At 57.5% G+C, this 21,479-nt stretch overlaps 1 protein-coding gene across 6 annotated transcripts in view; it reads left to right on the plus strand.

The window, feature by feature from the left end:
• PCSK6 (proprotein convertase subtilisin/kexin type 6) overlaps positions 1-20,256 on the plus strand; it is a 189,973-nt gene extending 169,717 nt beyond the window's left edge. For all 6 annotated transcript variants that reach the window (XM_033852286.2, XM_033852281.2, XM_033852283.2 and 3 more), the window contains 7 exons: positions 2,801-2,903; positions 3,838-4,034; positions 5,823-5,910; positions 8,852-8,955; positions 13,237-13,366; positions 17,364-17,476; positions 18,859-20,256. In XM_033852286.2, the coding sequence (XP_033708177.1) occupies positions 2,801-2,903; positions 3,838-4,034; positions 5,823-5,910; positions 8,852-8,955; positions 13,237-13,366; positions 17,364-17,476; positions 18,859-18,956 (833 nt within the window). In that variant the 3' untranslated portion in view covers positions 18,957-20,256. The remainder of the gene's footprint in view (positions 1-2,800; positions 2,904-3,837; positions 4,035-5,822; positions 5,911-8,851; positions 8,956-13,236; positions 13,367-17,363; positions 17,477-18,858) is intronic.
• The last annotated feature ends 1,223 nt before the right edge of the window (positions 20,257-21,479 follow it).

Genomic DNA, 21,479 nt, shown 5'->3' on the forward strand with positions numbered 1-21,479 from the left:
CTAGGTGGCAAGCTCTTCCTTTCTCTCTGAACCATCCCAGCGATTTGTGAGAAACGGAGCCTTTCTGGTTGGGCATATTTTCCTTAGCTAAATGTTACAGCTACTTGATAAATGATGGGTGAGATCTAAGAATATTGATGCTTTGAGTTATCTAATAGCTTCTGAAGAAAAAAAGTAACAAAATGGGAAACTCCACCAATACAGATCAAGCATAAATTATGGCCGATTCAATTTTAAACTTCTTCTAGCGTGCCTTTAAAATGGAGCATTGAATTATGTATGGACTAATCTGCTCTGTTTCCCCCTGTGATTTATAAACTGTGGCAAGATTCAGTAATTATTAATAAAGGACTGATTTCCCCCCCCCCTTAAAATTTGCTATGACTCTAACCTCACACTGTCCTGGAATCTCACTCTAACTGTTCTGCAGCCCAGGCCGCTCAGTCCTTCCCAGGCCTGGCCCAGGTGGTTAGAGGGGTCTCTGGGACTAAGGTGTGTTTCCGACACTTGGGGAAGTTCCGTGCAATCTCAGGGGCAAGTGGGGCGTGTGCACCAGTCACGGCAGGAAAGAGCGAGAGAGGGGAAGGGGGCAGGAGGGGTGTGGCGTGGAGGGAGAGGAGGAGAGGGCTTCAGGGGGAGGGGGAGCAGTGTGGAGGAGCATCTGGTTGGTGCCCTGGGGGGAGCCCTCCGAGTCACAGACAAACAAGCCCAGGTGCAGAAGCCCAGGGACAGAGAGAGGGTGCTGGGTAGGGGAGATTTTGAGGTGGGGCGATGATTCTCGAAGACTTTCTAAATATTTATTTATTTATTTGGTTGCGTCTGGTCTTCGTTGCAGCAGGTGGGCTCCTTAGTTGCAGCACGTGGGCTCCTTAGTTGCCAGCAGGCGGGCTCCTTAGTTGTGGCATGCAAACTCTTAGTTGCGGCACGTATGTGGGATCTAGTTCCCTGACCAGGAATCGAACCCAGGCCCCCCACATTGGGAGCGCGGATTCTTAACCACTGCGCCACCGGGGAAGTCCCTGTTGATGCTTTCCGTGGGGCTTCATGCGCAGCTGAGGGGTGAGCTGGCAGGGGAGGCTGCGTGCCTTTCGGAGGCGGAGCTGGTCATACAGACAGTGGGGGTGGGGGGCGCGGGGCGCCGCCCTCTGTCCGGCAGCGGGGGCGCCAAGCAGCGCTCTGATGGGGGCACACAGGTGGAGGGCCAGCTCTCCCCGGGACAAAGTAAAGGGGAGGAGGTGAGTGAGGGCTGGAGAGGGGAGTCCAGCTGCCCATGGACAGTAAGGATCCCAGGACGGAAGGGGAGCGGGGCTCCTGGGGGGGCTCAGGGGTGTGACAGGCGCCTCGCCAGAGCCATCTGGACAGCTGCCCTGTGAAGGGGTCAGCTGTGAGGTGGACACGAGTAGGGGACGCTCTCAGCCACTGTCACCACAAGTGGATTGGGATGAGGCGAACAAGGACCAAGTCAAATGAGAATCGATCCCCAAATCGAGTGAGTCTGGGGCCTGGGAAGGGGTGGGGGCACCTTGTGCTCCAGCACGACCCCAGCGCCCTCCCCCACCCAGACCACAAGGAGCGTCTAGTGCATCCCCAGGGATGCACGCAGCTCTGAAAGGGGTTCACGGGGGGACCCACAGTGAGAACCTTGGAAATGTCAGCAGCGGTAAACCTTCAGGGAGGGAAGCCAAATACAGCTGAGTCTAACACTGGGAAGGTCTGGAGGCCCTTTAAAGAGGAATGAAGAGGGCTTTGTGCCCCTCAGCAAAGACCCATTGTGGGTGGCAGAGAATGGGGACTTTTGTCTTTCCCTCACGTCCCCAGGAAACTCTGGTGGCTGGCAAGACACCTCTTCTTTGCTTCTGAACTCACTCCCCACCCCCTCCAACAACTAAAACCTTGTAGAAGGTTGTTTTTTCTTCCACGGACTCAAAAACTTGCATAACGCCCCGCCAGGCCCCTCCCTCCCCACATGGGGAGGCTTTCCAGAACCATCTCCCAGAGGAGGAAGAGCGTCGGGGGCCAGGGGAGGTGGGGGTCCCAGCACAGCACCGGCCCTGGCCCCCAGATGAGGAGGACACCTATGGAGGGGCCGCCCGGCCTGAGGGCAAGAGCCAGTCAAACTGGCCTCTTCCCCGAGGCGCAGGTGGAGGGGAGACCTAGGACAGGGCGCCCGATGGGGTCCCCCAGCTCCTGCGTTTTTCTCCGTCACTTTGACAACACCACACAGACTTCCAGAGTTAGAATTTGGGGATTGAGGGAAGACAGGATGCCCCCCTCTGAGGGTGAGAGAGACGGGAGCTGAAAAGGGCTCATCTCCCGCCCACCCCAGACCCACCAGGGTCATGGAAACCCACCTGCCTCCTTCACCGCGTGTGAGGGCCGTGGCGCATTCTGTTCCAGCCTCTCCCACTTAATTTCCGTCGGATCTTCATGCTTTCCTTCACGATGGAAATCAGAGTTGGTGGCTGGTCCAGCATTGTAACTCCGCTGCAGGGGAGGACGCTGCACGCGGCTGTCCCCTGCCCCTCCCGCCCCGCCATGGCTGCTCCTCTAGAACCTCACAATGCCCGCCTTCACCCACCTGGGTCCTCATCCACCACCGGCTGTCCTGCCTGTCTCGAGTCATCAGACCCTCTGACACTGGAGCCCAGAGCCAGGCTTGGCTTCCAGCTGCAGCGGGTCCCACAGGGGTGGGTGCTCTGGCCCAGCAGGGGCCTGTGAGACCCGGACATGGGGTCCTAGGAGACTGGACGTGATTGAGAAAGCATCTCTATGGGTGAAAGGAAATGCTTGTTTCTTTAAGGTGTGTGCCATCCGGAGTGTGGTGACAAAGGCTGTGATGGCCCTAACGCAGACCAGTGCTTGAACTGTGTCCACTTCAGCCTGGGGAGCGTCAAGACCAGCAGGTAAAGGGCTGGGCCTCCCCTGCGTGTCCTGGAGACGCCCAGCGTCCCGCTAAGGTGGCCAAGCTGTGTTCTCCACCCCCGCAGCCTGGCAGCATACTTAGGAATTAACCAAACACCCCGGAAAGGAGATCACCCTGAGGGTCACTGCTGGGGAATTTTATGTTTTGGTAACCTTTTATTCTCATCTCATAAATAACTCGTGACCATGAGAACTCAGAGGCCGTGGCATTGTTTGTCTGTGCTTATGAACTTTTTTCTCTCCATTTTGCTAAACAAAAATGGGTCGTATTGAGCATGACAACCACTTGGGAACTGCAGACAAACGTCATCTTAAGGGCCAGTACGGTTCTAAAAGTCAGCACAGTCGGCCGTGAATGAGAAGCCCCCAGCCCTGAGCGCCGGGTAGGGGTGCAGCCCTCCTGGGGAGCACACACCCACCAGGGCTCTGGCAGGGGTGCGGCTGGGACTCTCAGGGTGTCCCCGGGGCCCAGACACAGCCGCAACCTCCCTGCGCTGGGCGAAGACGTTTGTTCTGCTGGCTGGACACAGCCTGGAGACCACTCACTGCCCGTGGGCACTGTCAGTGGGGTTTTGCCGGAGCTGAACGTTCCAAAAGTCAGATACCGTCATGGTGTTGCCCAAGGAAGCCAAGCACAACCTGCGAGTGCCCCCGCCCCCCTCGGGGAACCTTTGAAAGGGCAGGCGTCCCAGGTTCCCATGCAAGCCCTCAGCCCTCCCCTGCATCAGGAACTTCTCAGGGGCATTAATGGTTTACCTCTGCCCTGGGGCCTTTGTTTCCTCAGAGTCTGCTGACGGGGAGGCAGCTAAGGCTTCCCTCCCAGCCAGCTGCCCTGCCTTGGCCTGACCCTCGTGCTGCCGGGTAGCCGTGGGGCTGGGGCCAGTAGGAAAGTCCTCTCCCGATCTGCTCCCACAGGAAGTGCGTGAGCGTGTGCCCCTTGGGCTACTTTGGGGACATGGCAGCCCGCCGCTGCCGCCGCTGCCACAAGGGATGCGAGACCTGCTCCGGCCGGGGCCCCACCCAGTGCCTGTCTTGCCGCCGCGGGTTCTACCACCATCAGGAGGTGAACACCTGTGTGACCTTCTGTCCTGCTGGATTTTATGCTGATGAAAGTAAGTGTGTGTCCCCGGGCCTAGAAATCAGGAGTCAGCCCCTCTCGGGGCTGGGGTCCCCTCTCCTGGGAGAATTTTCCCCACCCTCTGCTTCCTGTGTACTCTGTCCTGAGAAAGGATCCTTAACAGGAGGGAGAGAGAGAGGATGAAATCAAAGCCCTCGGACCCTGTTAGTGGATAGCAGTTCACACCCAAAACCTGGCTAGGGTGGTTCAAGGTGACTCAGAAATGGAGCCCCCGTAGTCGGGGGTTGTCACACTTCTGTAGGTCAGTGTCCATTATTCAGGATGGACAGGGAGGTAGCTTGAGCCAGTGGCTCTCAGGCTCAGACCGATTTCAGACATCCAAGTAGAAAGGCTGCCGGGTAGGCCCTGCGGTCTCTCTTGGAGCAGTGGATGTGGGCGCTGGGCGGGGTGCGGGACCCAGCACCCACTTGTGGCCTTGGTGGTTGAAACTGGGTGAAAGCCCTTCCCAGCAAGAGCCGCTAAGCTGAAACCGGGGTCTGAGGCCAGGGAGGTCTGCGGGTCTCCACGAATGAAGAGGAGCCTGCTGCCGGGCATAACGGCTCAGGGGGACAGGTTGTTCTTGGCTGTGCACTTTACATAGTGACCACACTCCCAAGAGGTGGGCGACGCTTTCCTCACCTTGCAGGTGGGGAAGTGAAGCCGAGCGAGGCCAAAGGGCCCACAGCTAGCAATGACCCAGTGAACTCAGAGCAGCACAGGCGTCCTGCCATCCTTCCTGTCCTGGGAAGTGGAGTGGCTGGGCTCTGGGGCCAGGACCTCATGCCAAGGTTTGAACGCTCACCTCAGCCTGGAAGAGGCCAAAGAGAGGGCTTGGGTTAAATTGATGGAGGACAGTTTTCAGCTGACGTGTTGGCCGTTGTGCAGGGAGGGGGCAGCGCTTCCCAGAGCTCGCCTCTGGCCCGCATCCCGCAGGAGGGGTCCCATCACAGCGTTGCTCTCACTCCTCTGGGGAAGGAGCCAGGGATCCTTAAGGACATATAAAGCCATGGAATAACCACACTCTTTAGAGGGGACACAGAGTCATGCAAGACACGTTTCACAGGCTTTGCAAACACCTGCCCTGGGCTGCAACCAGAACTGTTTTCGGGGCAGAGGCTCCTCCATCCCTACCCCCCACCCCACCCCTGGGCAAAAACCAGCCACCTCGGTCACCCCGAGAGTCACCCCCAGATGCCCTCGCTGAGCCCCTGCAGCATGTGTGTGATGCCACCTGTGGGGCCCCGAGCACAGGGTGGTGCTGACCGGGTGCCAGGATGAGTGACCTGGGTAATCACCGAGACCCAGGGCTTCCCCAAAGTGTGGTGGGTGTCAGAGATTCATGTCTGTGCAGGTGACCGCCAACGTGTCAGTAAAGACGCCTGTGAGGGCCCTGGGTGGGTGGGGTCACTCAGGGGAACCCTCAGGCCCCACCGGTCACACTTAGGAAGACTGGCACCTCGCTAAACTCTGCTCCGCTGGCTCCAGTCCCGGGGGAAGATGCAGGACTAGAGCACGTTTCCTCTGGAAAGGGCCCACCTCCAAGCCTCAAGGTCGTGTGAGGACTTCACTCCAGAAAGGAGGTGCGAGGCCTGTGACCTGACACCGGGGCACGCAGTCTCCACATGCCTCTGGCGGTCGGTCACTATGTCACCTGTCTAGAGGCAACGCCGGTGACGGCCGTTCCATCAGCCCCGCCTTGGAACACCCGAGTCTCGTTCGCCCGGGTTTGATCCACATCCACTCTTCCCACCTCTTCTCTTTTCCTCCTCTTATTTTTCTCCAGATCAGAAAAACTGCCTTAAATGCCACCCAAGCTGTAAGAAGTGCATGGATGAACCAGAGAAATGTACTGTCTGTAAAGAAGGATTCAGGTAAGACCCTCCCTTCAGACCTGAGGCACGGCCTTGGGTATATGCTGGTATAAGTGTCTGTCATTGATTTACCAAGTGTTTGCCTCCTTTTCCTAAAAGCTAAAATTTCAAAGGCCCAAAGCCTTTCAGGATACAGATTCCGAGTCAAAATCAGATTTCCACTTAGAGATTGGTGTTTATGATAGAAAGTCAGAGGATGGGGAAAATGTCTACATTTTATGCAACATTTGGAGAATTGGTAAGAGCGAGAGTGGATCCTCTCATAGAAAGTAGGGCTGGCGGCTGGAAGGGTAGGGAGTTCTAACAAAGCACAGAGCTCCTTTTCTTAGGCACCGAGCCCCACTCACTCCAGTTTCCTTCCCAGTCTGGATGACTGAGGGAAGGGCAGAGGGGGCTCGCTCTCTGGAGATACTCTGTAAATTCCTGGTTTGCCCGGCTCCACCAAGCTCAGCCCACGCCTCCTTTAAAAGCATCTGACCGAGCTAATGATTTTTTACTAGAATATTTTGGAACGTTGGTGTAGCCTGTTTACTGCCACCAAATATACATTACTTCTTCCTTGAAGTTATCATCTAGAAGCTTAGAAATCATTCTGTGCAAAATTGTGCTATGGACCCTCCCGCGATCCAGTCTTGAACCAGGGCCTGCACTTTAAGGAAGAAAGGGACGGGTCAGCGAGGGCAGTGAGCAGGGGCGGGGCCGGGGGGCATCACCGGGCTCTTGTTAAAATGCAGGTGCTGGGCTTCCCTGGTGGTGCAGTGGTTGGGAGTACGCCTGCCGACGCAGGGGACGTGGGTTCGTGCCCCAGTCCGGGAAGATCCCACATGCCACGGAGCGGCTGGGCCCGTGAGCCATGGCCGCTGAGCCTGTGCATCCGGAGCCTGTGCTCCGCAACGGGAGAGGCCGCAGCAGTGAGAGGCCTGCGTACCACCAAAAAAAAAAAAAAAAAAAAAAATGCAGGTGCTGACCCAGCAGCTCTGTGACTCTGCGTTTCTACCTGGCCCCCAGGGGACAAGGATGCTGCCGTTCCTGCAGCCTCCCCTCCCCTCAAATTCAACCCCCCAGGGTTGAATTCTTTTGCAGTAAGGAGTGATGGAAGAAAACCAGCATTTTACTCCAGCTGCTCTCACCAACACTGCCTCATTTAATCTTCACAGCAACCTATGACGTATGTGACATATATGGCATTCTTCTTCACATCTTACTAACGGGGAGAGGAACAGTTTCCGGGAGCAGCATGACTAAGGTTCCCCAAGCCCGCCCCACCTCCTCCAGATCAGGGGATCGGAGAGAAGAGGGTCCACTGCCCCACGCTCCTGGGAGTCGGGGGAGGGAAGGGGGACAGGACCCCAGAGTCACACGTCATGCCCGTTCTCTGACCCAGGGAGCTGGACGAGGCAGGATGAGGAGTGGAGGGGTGACATGTGGAGGAAGGAGAGCCTCAGAAGGGAAAGGCGGAGAGGTTCAGCTGGCCGCCACTGGGGCCTGGGAGCTCGGCTGTGGGGACCCTCCCTCAGGGCCCCCCACCCAGGCCGGAGACTCAGGGTGTCAGTGGGAGGCACTGTGTTTCCAGCTCCCTGGAGCCTGTTTCCCAGTGGGGATGTGCTGGAGGGGGCGGTTCATCCCTGCTCCTGTGGGTCAGGTAGGGGAGAGGAGGTCAGATGCTCGGGCCAGGAGCTGTGTCCTGGCGAGAAAATGCCTCTCAGGCAGCAGCCCCCCAGGTGGAGGCAGCGGTGCAGCCGTGACGAGCAGTCAGAGAGGACTGTGGACACTGAAACATCATCAGCCGTAATCCACGGAAAGCTTCCTTTTATTGCCCAATATCCTCTTTAGCTGTGGCTTCAAATCATCGGTCCCACTGAAGCAGTGAGGGCGGCCGAGCCGTGCGTCCATCTCTTTAGGCTGGGAACATCCATTAGTAAAGACTTGACTGAACAGCTGGGGGCCGGGACGAGAGGGAGCCCTGGGGTCGGCCTCCGCCTTGATACAGAGATGCTTTCAGCCCCACCGACGTCCCCCCCACCAAGCGCAGGAGCCTCTGGCTCTCACAGACCCTGCGGCATGTGTTTGATGTGTCAGGCAGCAGATCCAGCTACAACATGTGCAGCAGTGAGCTTGGGAACTGAAGCAGCCGTGGCAGCCAACACCCATTCACACTGCTGGGTGCCCGACACCTGCCAGGGTTCTGTCCTCAAAGTAACCTGACCACGCAGGAGCCTTGGCGGACAGCTGAGGGGACGGAGGGGCAGGAAGCTTGGCTGGCCTGCCCGGGGTAGGGGCAGAGGGTCTGCTCCAGAAGCCGTGCGCTCACTGCCTGGCCGAGCGAGGTGAGGGAGGAAGGCCAGAGCCACAGCAGGCAGGGCTGCTGGGTCCCAGGAGCGGATTTTATCTCAGGTTCATTGTGAAGCACAGAAGGTTTCCAGCAAGGGCGAGGCAGGAGCCCACTGGGACTCAGGGTCAGTCTTGCTGCCACCCCCCCTCACGCATCACAGATGCCAAGGCTTCACCCAGGGCTGCGCCCAGTGAGACCGAGCCAGTGGGGTGACCCACCCGTGCTCGAGTTCTCCTCGTGGGCCTTGGGTTCTAGCGTGATTGGTGTCAGTGAAGAGAAGGTGTCACAGAGCAGAAGAGCACAGAAGGCGTGGAGGGCACAGCCTCCCGCACAGGGACCGAGGCCATGGGGCTTTGGGAAGGAGCTTCGGGACCACCAGCCACCAGAAGGCGGAGACTCTGCTTCCAGGCCCGGGTGTCCCTTCCAGCCGGCCTCGAGATGCTGCAGGACAGCTTTGCCGCTTTCATTAGTTCAGAACCTTAAGTGACTCCGAGAGCTGTGCTTTAGCAACCTTCAGTTCCTCTCATGAAAGACATTTGAGGGCAAATCATAATTGAATTAGAGCTTTGGAAAGGATATAAAAGACTGCCTTTTTTTTCTTTTCAACAGCCTTGCACGGGGCAGCTGCATTCCAGACTGTGAGCCAGGCACCTACTTTGACTCTGAGCTGATCAGGTGCGGGGAATGCCATCCCACCTGCCAGACCTGCGTGGGTGAGTTCACGGCCTGCGGGGGCCACATTTGGAGCCCAAGTTCCCCAGGCCGGTGGGCTGACTACCTGGAAACCCAGAAAGCCCTAGGACTTGCGGGCTTCCGTGGGTGTTGCAGCATTAAATCCCAGAAGCCCTACCAGGGGCTGGGAGAGGGGAAAGGGGAATAGTGATTAATGGGTACAGAGGTTCAGCTTGGGAAGATAAAAAATATCTGGGGATGGATGGATGGTGGTGATGCTTGCATAGCAATATGAATACCTAATGCCACTGAACTGTGTGCTTAAGTGGTTAGTATGGTCAATTGTATGTTACGTACATTTTACCACAATTTTTAAAATTAAAAAAAAAAGAAAAACCACAAGGGCCCACTTGGAGCAGCCTGGGTTTCCCGGTGTCAGGAGCCCAGCCAGGTAGGGGATGCTTTCAGGCCGGGAAGGATTGCTAACTGCTAGTGAGCTCTTGCGTGGAACCCAGCCCTTGCCTCAGGGTAGCAGTGCCGGAGTTTCACGATTCATCGATCTTCGGGGAGAGGCTGGGCAAGTTCCCGTGGTGAAGGAAGAAGGCTTTTTAAAACATAGCCTTAGTTCCTTGTACCTGTCTTCCCTATTTTGAACATTTTACTCAAAGAGGAAAAGATCTCTGTAAACAATTTTATGTGTATTGTAATTTCCCACAGAGATGATGGCATAGCTGCCTTCCAGGCGCAGTTTTTATGCAGAATCGCAGAGAATGATTGTCTTGTTGGGTTTCGTGCTGCAGACTTGTTGGCACCGGGATATTGTAGCACATTCTGAGCTTGTGGACGCATACGTGTTTCTGATTGAATCTTCTCCTCTTGATCCTCCTTCCTGACCCAGCGCTTTGGTCCTTGTTCTAAGAAACCCACATCAGGTTGAGTTTTTGCTGCAGTAACGCTGTAAGAATTAGGTCTCTGCTGAGTCACTGATGCCGTAACATGGGTCCCGGGATGCATGGCAGGATGGGGCAGCCGTCCCAGTGTGGCCACGTGAGCCCATGTCAAGGAGCCCTTGACCCTTGACCCGAAGTGGACATGCCATGGCAAAGACCAGCACTCTCAAGGCCTTTGGAAGATGTGCCTTCCTGGGGCCCCCTCCTGGGACAACCCCCCGCAAGGCAGGGGCCCAGCAGCCTTTCCTAGCGTTTGCCTCGTGGCCTGTCATTTTCATGGTTTCTTTGCCTCATTGTTTAGCCCACGTTGAAAGAGCATCGCCGATGTCACTTGTTTAAAATTCATAGGCACTTGAATCCATAAAATTCAGGCGTGTAGCTTTATAATGCTTTTGATTTCATTTATTCAGTGTGGTTTCCTTTGTCTGCATCCCCACACTGCCTGTTGGCAAACAGTCTCTCACTCAGTCCAGAGACCTCTTTGTCACTTGAGGGGTCAGGCTGTCCAGGGGTCTCCCCTGCTCCCCACACCTGCCTGCCCGGGTTCCCTGTATGCTCTGGGACGTGTGCATCCACCCCGGCCACTGCTAGGACAGGGACCCCACCCACTTCCAGCGCTGAAGGCTCCTCGCTGCCTGTCACGGTCCCTGTCGGGAGCCCCTGGCCACCTGGCCCTCCCCTCCCAGCTCCCACTCCGTGACCACTGCTGCTCCCCGCCTGTGAGGGGCCTGGGTGCGGTGTGGGGAGAGTCGTGGTTAGGCACGAGTACAGCATGGAGCACGGTGGCATCTGTCCCCACCCCAGGCCAGCAGTACCTTGGGACACTCAGTGGTGAGTCAGTAGGAATAAGCCTCATCCCATCCTGGTCCAAGTACCCAGAGCCTCTGGCACAGATGATATGATCCCTTGGGGAACCCGTCTGCCTTGGGTGGGTGCAGGGGACCCGGCAGGGCATGGCGCGTGGGTCAGCGGCTAGCGGCCAGTGGGGCACATGTGTGTGGAGTTGAGGGGCACGAGGGCCGGTCCTCACCCAGGGGAGCACGACATGAAATAGCAGATAAAAACCCCCATGACAGGTCAAGAGAGAGATGGCAGAAGAAAGGAACGCGTTTTGTATCTTAGCACCCTTCATAGCACGTTTTTCCTGCCTTTTGAATAAGGGCCCTGCGTTTTCACTTTGTCCCAGGCCCCACAAATGATGCAGTGGATCCCGCCTAAGCATCACCCGTTTTGCTACGATTTTTATGATGTGTCCGCTTTTCAAGTGTCTGACGCCTGGAAAGCCTTGTGACTAAATGGAATCCCTGAGAGACTTTGAATTACAAAGTTCACAGTGTTTAGTAGTAGTGAAAATAGTTGCTCTAGGAGATCTGTGTTGACTCAGCTTTTGTCATCGTGGTAAAAGATCCGGGACATAAAACCTGCCACTTTGGAGTGCGCGCCTCAGCAGCACTGAGCACCTTCACGCTGTCACGGGGCCGGCGCCTCTGCCCATCCCAGGGCTTTCTCTTCTTCTAACCCCAGCTGAACGGGTTTCATCCATTTTTTTTTTTTTTTTTTTTTTTGCGGTACGTGGGCCTCTCACTGCTGTGGCCTCTCCCGTCACAGAGCACAGGCTCCGGACGCGCAGGCTCAGCGGCCATGGCTCACGGGCCCAGCCGCTCCGCGGCATGTGGGATCTTCCCGGACCGGGGCACGAACCCACGTCCCCTGCATCGGCAGGCGGACTCTCAGCCACTGCGCCACCAGGGAAGCCCCATCCGCTTTTAAGTTTAGCAAATTGAGCATTAAACTAGGAGCAAATAAGAATGAGTGTTATTTCCCATTGCGGAAGCTCCTAAGGCACTGGGGACCCTGGCGGCCCGGGCAGTAGGACATGGGTGATGGGGGTTGTGGGGGGCACCAACGCCAGATGCTCCCTGCAGATAAGTGATGGGGGCTGGGGCACAAGAGCAGCCGTCCATCCAGAAGGACATAAACCGGACGCATTTGTGGGGCGGCTCTCCCACTGCATTGCTGCAACAGAGGGAGGACACCCCCGTGGAGACCCCAGGCGGGTGGGCAGCTACTTCTCGTGAAGGCCCTGGAACCCCAAGGGCTCCCGCTTCTGCCTCACGCTCACTCCTGGGTGAGCTCAGAATCCCCTTCCAAGCTGGAAGCTATGGTTCTGAGAGCAGAAACCAGCTGCCGGAGCACCAAACCTCGGGACTTGCAGAGCCGCCCTGCAGACCCCCGTCTGCAAAGGGGTCCTCCCGTGATGCAGCCCAGAGGCCCCCCGTAGGTCCAGAATTCACTCCACCTGTGCCTCAGCTGTCAGGCCTCAAGCCGAGACAGGACCACAGTGGGGGGAGGTCTAAGGAGGGGCTGTGGTCTCCGTGAGCATCTGAGATGATTTCTCCCTGAGTTCGATCCTCTAAGCCGCCAGCCGGTGGCCACCTCGCTGCCTCTCTGATGCTCCTTGGGGACTCTGACACGGAAGTGCACACCCAGCACTGACTTGTCGTTGGCCTGAGTGAATGAACAGATGGGCAGACAGACAGATGGACAGCACGGTTTCTTCTGTCTGGACCACTGCCTGCCCAGGCTGATGAGGCCTCCTGACTGGGCTGCAGATTTTCCTTCACGACCCTTGACCCTTTGTTCAGAGCTCTTGCCTTTTCTGCTCCCCACGCCTCACCCCGTAAGCCCTTAGCTGTTTTTTCTCTGTTGAAAGAGTCCTGATCCTTCACACCAAATACCTGTCAACCCCAGGCCCCCAAACCTCTTCTTTCCCTTTTCCCACATATTCTTACACCAAGTTCTGTCCACTAGAAATACGATGTGAGCTACTGATGCAGCTTTAAGTTCCCTCAAGAAACAGGTGAAAATAATTATAACATCTTATTTAACCCCATGTATCTAAATGCCATCATTTCTACATGTAATCAATATTTAAAAAATCAACGAGCTACTGCACTTTTTTTTTTTTAACTATGTCTCTGAAATCCAGTGTGTAAGTGTGTTTGGCCAGGCCACATTTTGAGAACTCAGAGCTACCTGTGTCCGCCCTAGCCGGAATCGGGCCCAGGCCTGCTGGGGAAGGAGACACCTGGCATCAGGGCCGATGAACGCGACCCGGGCAGCGGGAGGTGTGCTGAGCTTGATGCAGCCTCCGTGTCCCCATCCGTGAGATGTGGGCGTGAGGCCCACCTCCCAGGAGTGGCGAGGCGGGCCCAGTGCAGATGCACAGTGGCACCTGGGTGAATCTAGCTGTGTGGTGGCCTTGGGGTGTCTGAATAGGACCTGGATCTCACAGGTGCTGCAGCAGGTCTTGGACATGTGATGGGCAGGTGGGCGGTCCCTGACCTCTGCTGCTTTTCCCGTACCCCTCAGGGCCCAGCAGAGAAGAATGTATTCACTGTGCCCCAAACTTCCACTTCCAAGACTGGAAATGTGTGCCAGCCTGTGGCGAGGGCTTCTACCCCGAGGAGATGCCGGGCTTGCCCCACAAAGTGTGCCGAAGGTATGTGCGCGTTCCAGGCAGTCCTCCTGACTTAGCCCGAGATGGCCGGGGAAGGGCGGTCAGCGGTGCCTGTGGAGGAGTGGCAGGAGGGCTGGGTCTGGTGGCCCCTGTCCCAGGGGCTGGGGGCAGGGTGTGCCATGTTCCATGACAGCAGTGGGTGCAGTGGGCAGACAGGAACCCGTTTACGGAGGAGGGGACCCTGCAGGTGGTGATGGCCAAGGTCACAGTCAGGCAGCGGCCCTCATGCCTTTGTTCACGTCCTGAGTATCTGTGGAGACCTACTGTGTATCCGGCGCTGTGTGACTGGGAGGGCAGGACGCGGAGGACGGGGCCCTGACTGGCGGAGCCACCACCCCGGGGCAGACGCCAGGGAGCCCCACCTGCACCCCGGACCACAGTGTGTTCACAGCATGTCATTAAGGAAACCATGTGTAGGATTTGTTTAAAATTTAAATTGGATAATTTAGAGAAAATGCAAGATCCCGACAACTTCCTCATTCTAAAGCCTCTTCCAGCCAGTGCAGAAATGTTATAACCCTGCTCGTTCTCCTTTTCTGCTCCCTCCCGTGTGTCCGCAAGGCGCACCGTCCTTTTTTGGGGGCTCTGAGCAGTGTTCTCTCTTGTCACGGGATGCGGGCAGTGAAGGGAGAAGCCGTCTGCTTGGTGTCCTCTTGTCCTGCTGAATCTTGCCTCATGTCAGGCCTCATCACCTGGAGCCCAGGAACAGGGCAGGGCAGTCTGTCTCGTCTAGGCTGAGAGTGACGATGAGGAGTCTGCAGGTGACCTTGAAGATCATGATGGTGGGAGTGGGGAAGGGACCGTCCCTCTGACGTAGACTCAAAGAGGGAGCCTCAGGCGCCCACTTCAGAGCAGTGCAGGGAGACCATGCCCACCTGGCAGCTCACAGCTGGGGACCCACAGTGGGGATCTTTGAGATCCTCTCAGGCTGTGTTTGAGAACTCTTGTGGATTGTAACCTATTCTTTAAAACAAACAAACAAACGAAAACCAACAACCTATGTGAGCAAATGAGAGACCACCTGCTCCTTGCGCTTGTGGGACCCACTCAAAGAGGGTTAGGGTTTCAGCCCCACTACCCAGCCACCTTCACCCAGCCTTGCTGAGTCCCGTGAAGGACCCTCGGCACCGGTATCTGAAGTAAAGTTTCATTTTAACCAGCCAGCTGGTTCCAGGGTGATTACCCTAAGTATGGCAGCCAGGGACAATGCGGAATTACACAGTGATAATCAGTTTCGTTTGTCAGACACCCTGGCTCTCAGAGGATGCTGCGAATTCCCACGAGTATGGCAGCCAGCCCCCGCAGGGCACCCAGAAGCTATGGGGTCCCCAGTGCCAGGAGGCAGGGGGCAGGCAGCCCCCGTGAGCCCCTCCTCGGCTGAGGAGGGCAGGAGCTCCCTGGGTGCTCACCTCCACGCGTGGCAAAGCTTTCAGTCCTGGAGGAGCGTCCAGTGCTGGGGCTGACACAGCAGGCCTCAGAGATAGACCCCCAGGAAGCGCCCTGCACGGGACGCCTAGGTGGTGAATTGCAGCACTTCAGAGAATTCCCGTCTCCCGAGTCCCAGGGCTCTGGAGACCCCTCAGTGTGGATGCCTCTGGAAGGACAAATGGCCTTGGGCCTCTCCCCACCGAGGCAGCAGCAGCGTTCAGAGAGCCTGGCTTCCCGAAGGCCCCAGAATGCTGAGTGCCGGCCCGGGCAGCCTCGAGGGAGCGAGCAGCTAGGCAGGGCTCATGGGGCAAAGCCGGGCCGGGACGCAGGCCTGCCAGGTCGGCAGCCTGCATGCCGAGTCGAGACCCGTTATGCTGAAGCCCACGGCCGAGAACAGTCCATGATGAGTATCTCAAAAGAGGCGCCGGCCACCCCAAGACTTAGGAAGAGGACCTAGAAGGGGGATCAAGGACCTCTTTGAAGACAGAGCAACTCGGTGGGGTGTCTGCCCCCCACCCTCCTACCACCCTCCCTCCCCCTGCCCCTCCTGGGTATGTTGAGGCAGGGCAAGACTCAGGCAGGCCTTCTGCTCTGTCCTGTGCCCAGTGTGACGAGATATCTGCCATCTGACTGTCACCTGGAACTGCCTAAAGACGGGAGGCGGGGAAGTGGTCCAGCAGCAGGGCAGGGAGAGGACTGCATCGGGCGCCGCCCTGCAGAGTTTGGCAGGACAGTCGCTGTGGTGTTTGCGGGTGAGGGCAGAACCAGAGGCGTCTTGAAAGCCCCCTGCCCAAGAGGACCACCTGCCAGGCACGGTAACCTTGACGGAGGAGCCAAGAGGGTCTCTCGGAGAAACAGGGGCCCCGAGGCAGTTGGGGGAGCGGCCTGGTGCCGGATTTTTCCCCAAGCCGGGGCCTCCAGATCCGAGCCCAGGCTGGCCGACACCTGACCGAGGCCTTGTGAGGCCCTGAGAGCGAGCCCGTCCGAGGCTGCCCGGGCCTCTGCTTGCGGAACGGGGAGATGCTGAAAAGTGGTGGATTGAGCTGCTGCATCATGGTCATTTGTTACATGGCCGAAGAAAACCGACACAGCCCCGGGGGCTGCCGTGGAGATCCTGAGGCTCTGTGAGGCTGAATTTGGAGAAGAAAGAGAGCTGTGTGCAGCCGGGTCTCCACTGTAGCCGCCCCCTTACTGTTTATAGCAAAGCAGCCCTCAGCCAGGGCCTTCGAGACAGCTGACCACCAATTACATGGCTTGGCTTGGCCCTAGCTCCTGTCTAGCAGACATCATCTGTGAGAGAAGCGGGAGTTGGGGGGAGTGGTCCCCTGTGCAGTGGCATGAGGGGCCTGTGGCCCGGCCAGAGCGGTGCAGCAGGGGCCGGGCCCTGGGATCTTCCCCAAAGTGCGCAGTAAGAGTCTGCACGTCGGGCCCTGTCCTCCCGCTCCAGGGTCTGTGAGGGGGGAGGGCAGGCTCTTGCTGCAGGAGGATGCGGTTTGCCTGTGGGTTTACACGTTTATAAACATAAACTATGGGCCCGAACTCCAGTTTGGAGGTGCCCTCAGTGACCCCAGGAGAACAAAAGCCAGGCTGAGGGCCTGCTGTCCCGGAGGCCCCATGCAGGCAGAATCCATGATGGCACCTGACCCCGGCACAGGCCCACTCAGGAAGGAGGCCTACAGTGAGCCGTGCTGTTGGCGTCTGGTCGCTGCCTGGGAGGTGGCATCTGTCCCAAGCACTGCCTACCTGATGCCCCGCCCACCCTGTCCGAGCCCTGCTCCCGGGCCTGCAGCTGACAGGGAGCTGGGAGGTAGGTCTAGGGAGACCCAGTCCCTGGAGCTGGACGCGGAGAAGGCAGCAGGTACAGCCCAGGTCCCTTCATGGCCCAGAGCAGGAAGGGGCGTCGGCAGGCTCTTCTGTGAAGGGCCCGACGGTGAGTCGTTTAGGCTTTGCTGGCCGTACAGTCTCCAGAGTAGCCGCTCAGCTCCAGTGCCACAGACGCAGCCACAGACAGACGCAGATAAACGCACGGGACGGTGGAGTGTGCCGACCCTCCCACCCCCAAGGTCATGGCACTCTGTCAGCAATAGTCCTGGGTCCCGTCTCCGGGACAGGTCGAAAGGGCATCCCCACCCTCTGTCCGCAGGGGGGAGTCCGACGTCACCACAAAGGAGGCTCAGCCCCGGCTAGCCCCAGGGTCATGTCCATCACATTCAGGGGAGCCTGGCCCCAAGCCCCAAGAGTCAATGCTGACATCCTCAGGGAGCCACCTGTGGCCACAGTGCCCAGGAGGGCGTCCAGGTGAGCCACGGGGAGGTTCAGAGACCTGGGCCCATCCTCAGCTCCAGGCATCCTCCTGCCAACTGGCCGTGACCGTCTCCGCGCTCCCAGGGCAATAGAGGAGATACATGCAGATGCTTGGCCAGGGTCTCGGGCCGTCGTGGGGGGCACAGTTACAGCCAGGGGGTGCAGTGCGGGAGGGCGGGAGGGCTCTGGGAAGGGGCCTGGAGTGACTGTGTCTCTTTCCCATCTGGGAACCCGTGTTCCCCTGCAGGTGTGACGAGAGCTGCTTGAGCTGTGAAGGCTCCAGCAGGAACTGCAGCCGGTGTAAGACAGGCTTCACACAGCTGGGAACCTCGTGCATCACCAACCACACGTGCAGCAACGGTGAGCATGGGTGGGTGACCGCCCTGAGCTACCTCGGGGCTGCCCCGGGCAGAAGAGAAAGGAAAAGAAGATGCAGGGACCGCAGTCCCTTGGACAGCCCTGTGGCCCCTCCTCTCAGTGACCACTTGGCTCTCCCCTGGGCCTCCTCCCTTCCCTTTAGGCCTCTCACATTGACCAGACAGGCATCTCCACTACCAGCACAGCTAGTGCGGGTCGGTCCGTTGAGTAACTCTTACAAATGATTCTGTTCTCGCACCGTTCCCACTCTCCTGCCATAAGCCCAAGATGGCCTGGGTGTGGTGACATGTGTTAGGAGAGGCCAGACCTTGGAGGTCAAAGTCAGGAGGCCTGAAGGCTCTCAGCCTCCCTGCACATGTGTCAAGGCCCGCGTGTCCATGGGAAGGACCTGCCTCTGTGCTGTGGGAGAGCCCTGGTGCTCTAAGCCGACAGGGAGAGGCAAGGATGGGCTGTGAAAACAGGATCTCAGAGGAGACCAGCTTGGGGATTCCGGGCAAGAGAAGGCTTGGCAGGGGACTCTGGCCTGGAGACCCAGTGCAGGGGCCGTGGGCAGACGTGCCATGGCGAGAAGGAGCCTCCATGGCTCAGCAAGCCTAGGGAGGAGCAGTCTGGGGCTGGCTCTGGGCACTGCGAGCTGGCAGGCGTGCAGGAGAGGGTAACCGCCAGTGCCATGCTGTCCGTGGGCACGGAGCTGGCACCGGCCCCGGCCTGGCAGAGCGTGAAGCCCGCGGAGAGCACCCTGGGCACGCCCTGTGGACCACAAGGTGGTTTTCTTGGCTTGCAGAATTATGTCCCTTCAAAGGCCAGGAAGCTCCTGATTTAGGAAGCCACCTCCTTGGGTTATGTATCCAGCCCGGGAAAGGGAGGCTGTCCCCGGGGGGGTCTCCCGGTTCCCATGAATGGCAACATCCTCAAAAGCCAGCTGCCGAGGGGAGGGGCCAGCCTCCATGGCTCTTCCCTTCCCCCTCAGCCTTTCCCTCTTGGTGACCCCCTTCCTCTCCCATTTGGTGTGTCCCCGGGATCACGGCGTAGCCTCCATCCTGCCCCTGCCAGGCCTGACCCCATCTTCCTCCCAAGTCCCCCAGCACAACTGTCCAGGAAGAGGAACAGGGACCACAAGGGCTCTCTGGCACAGCCTAGGTGTCCCCAGACCCCGCCCACTCCCCTGCCACCCCGAGTCTGCTTTTGTCTCCCAGACTCAGCTCTGGCCTCTGCCGCGCCAGGCCCACCACATATCACAGGGGTGACTGGGAGGGCTGCCACCCCCGCTCCCACTATGTCCCCAGCAGAGTGGGGTGATGGGAACAATCCTAACTGGCCCCCAAATCTCACATGTCTCTCCTTTCTCCTTCCCGGGGGCCCAGCCGATGAGACCTTCTGCGAGATGGTCAAGTCCAACCGGCTCTGCGAACGCAAGCTCTTCATCCAGTTCTGCTGCCGCACCTGCCTCCTGGCTGGGTAGGGGCGCCCGGCCGCCCGCACAGGGCAGGGCCCCTCCTGTCTGTCCGTCCACCTTCCTCCAGGCTGTCGGCCAGAGTCTGTTTCAGGAGTGGTACCCTGCATCTGACGGCTTTATCTCCCCAGGAGAGAGGTCCTTCCGCAGCATCTCTGGGCGCCCAGGCCAGGTGGGTGAGGGCTTCGAGGAGGTGTCGGCGATGTCCTCTCACACCCTGCTTGCTGGCTCCATTCTTCTGGCTAACTCACAACGGGAACAGAACCCATTCCAGGAATCCACAGCTCCGGCTTCAGAGCAGCTTCTGGAACCATAAGTTTACTGAATCTTCGAGACCAAAGCAGAAAGGCAGGATGCTTGGTGCATTGCTCTTCTCCCCGTGCTTTTGGGCAGCCCGCAGACCCCTGGGCTGTGCCCCTGCGTGATGGAGGGCTAAGGGGCATACCTGCTCATCTGCCTGCCACAGTCTGGGGGATGGTTTGGTCAGACTGTAAATAAAACAGATTTTGGGGCTTCAAACGTGTGACCACTGGGGATGGAGCATCTATTTCTCCATAATCAGCGACTTCTGAAACTGCAGCCATGGCTTAGAAAGTCTAATCCCAAACGGATGGGTTGGAGGGACCCTCCTTCCTCTGCCGCCCTTTCCTCTGAGGGAGCTGAAGGTCCCTGGTCTCTGCATCCTATCTGTGTCTCTGGGAGTCTCATGGCCCAGATGAACGGTCACCTCTGCCTAACACAGAGGGTCCCCAGGAGGCGTCCCAGGGGCTGGCCAAAAGGTGCCCCAACGACCAAGCAATTCTTCCTACCAAAATGTAAACCCAGCCTGTGAACTGTTAATTGTCTGTCGTGTCCCATTTTGTGGAATTGCTTTGAAAATACATTGGCCCTGCTTTCCAGGAGACTTGTTCTTAAGGTGGGCGCCCCTGCGTCTGTGTGTGCTATGAGCCTAACGACACGGCTGGATTTATTTTTGCCAAACCTGTGTGGGTATTTTATAAGCTACGTGTTCTGATTTTTACCAATGTTAATTATTTTGACAAATATTTCATATATTTTCATTGATATGCACAGATCTGCTTGATCAAGTCCCTTTAATATGGGAGTAACATTTGCCTTAAATTTTTTCGAGCTCGTTCTCCATTTCGTCCTGCTCCCGTCTTTGACTGTAACACATTTGACAAGTCCCCTGTCAGCTGGGGGGGAGCCCAGCTGTTGTTTGTTGAATCCACAACTCCGAAAATGAAATCCACAAAGCAAATACAGTGTTAACCCTAAATTAATAAAAGAGTTAACATTTCATGGCAAAGGAGCCTGTGTTTCTTCCCAAGGCACAACGTTGAAACGTGGGTACTGGCCAGTGTGTGAAACGGCTTTATGTGTGCTTTTATTTCAAGGTCTTTGAGCTTTAGCGAATAATGCTGCAGCAAAGTCGTGGGAGAATCCCAGAGTTCCAGCTCCAGGGTGTCCTTTGGCAAACAGACCTTCTTCAGGCCACAGAAGCCCAGACTGCAAGCCTCTTCACCTGGCTGCGAGTGTGATTTCGTTAGGTCACAGCTTGTCTTCCACACAGTGGCTGAAATCCCCGCACCTGTGGGCTCCGCGCTACATGGGATTTTTACCCTGGCCTCTCTGTGAGGTCGGAGTTGTACTTACTAGGAGTCCTTTGTCTGCACATATAGGAAATGCGCTGACTAGAACTGACTTGGGAAAAGACAAAAGTCGGGGAGGGCCGTTGTTTTGGGATTCCAGGGTTGTTTCGGAATTTCAGGAAAGATGTAGCCGGGGCTTGGGAGCCCTGGGACAAGCATTAAGTGTCACCTGGACCCTCATTGCAGCAGTGCCTCCTCTCTGTCCACTTGATGGGACAAATGACAAAACCACTCAGAGCTCCCAAGAAAAATTGGTGCCCATCCAGCCCTCTAAAGGTTTCTGAATCTGCTTCGGGCCCGGGTTCGTCTGCCTTGCATCCGTGTTTGCCCGGTTCCACCAGTTCTGGCCACAGGGACACGTGGCCCCGGAGCCCTTCCAGTGACCACGTGGCCGGAGGTGGGGAGCAGCGTGCAGCTCTCGGAAAGCGGGGGGAGGCTATGCGACCCGCCAGCTAGCTGCCGCCACGAGCAGGACTTGGCCCGAGTTGTCAAATGTGACGTAATGAAGGACTGAGTGAGTGTGTTTGGGAGACAGTAGCCAGGACTGGGCAGAATATCAGTAAGAATTCAACCTCCACCAGGAGCCTGATTGAATTAAAACCAGCAACTTGCTAAGCACCTCTGGTGCAGGGCACCATTTTAGCCCCTAGAGCTTTTTGTCCACTGAGAATTCATGGTTTAACATGTTTGCAACTGAACCAGAAATCAAGTCCTGTTATTACCAAAGGACACCACCTACAAGAAGGCCAGCGGGCAGCACATACCCGCCCGGCAGTGGCTGGGCCAGCCTGTCCCGGGGCTGGCGAGTGCAGTGCGGAGTTGAGAAGGTGTTCACAAAGGCCTAAGAACCAATCACCCCCTTGTTAAAAGGGACTGACCA

The sequence above is a fragment of the Tursiops truncatus genome, chromosome 2 (assembly GCF_011762595.2).
Source record: "Tursiops truncatus isolate mTurTru1 chromosome 2, mTurTru1.mat.Y, whole genome shotgun sequence".
NCBI lineage: Eukaryota > Metazoa > Chordata > Mammalia > Artiodactyla > Delphinidae > Tursiops > Tursiops truncatus.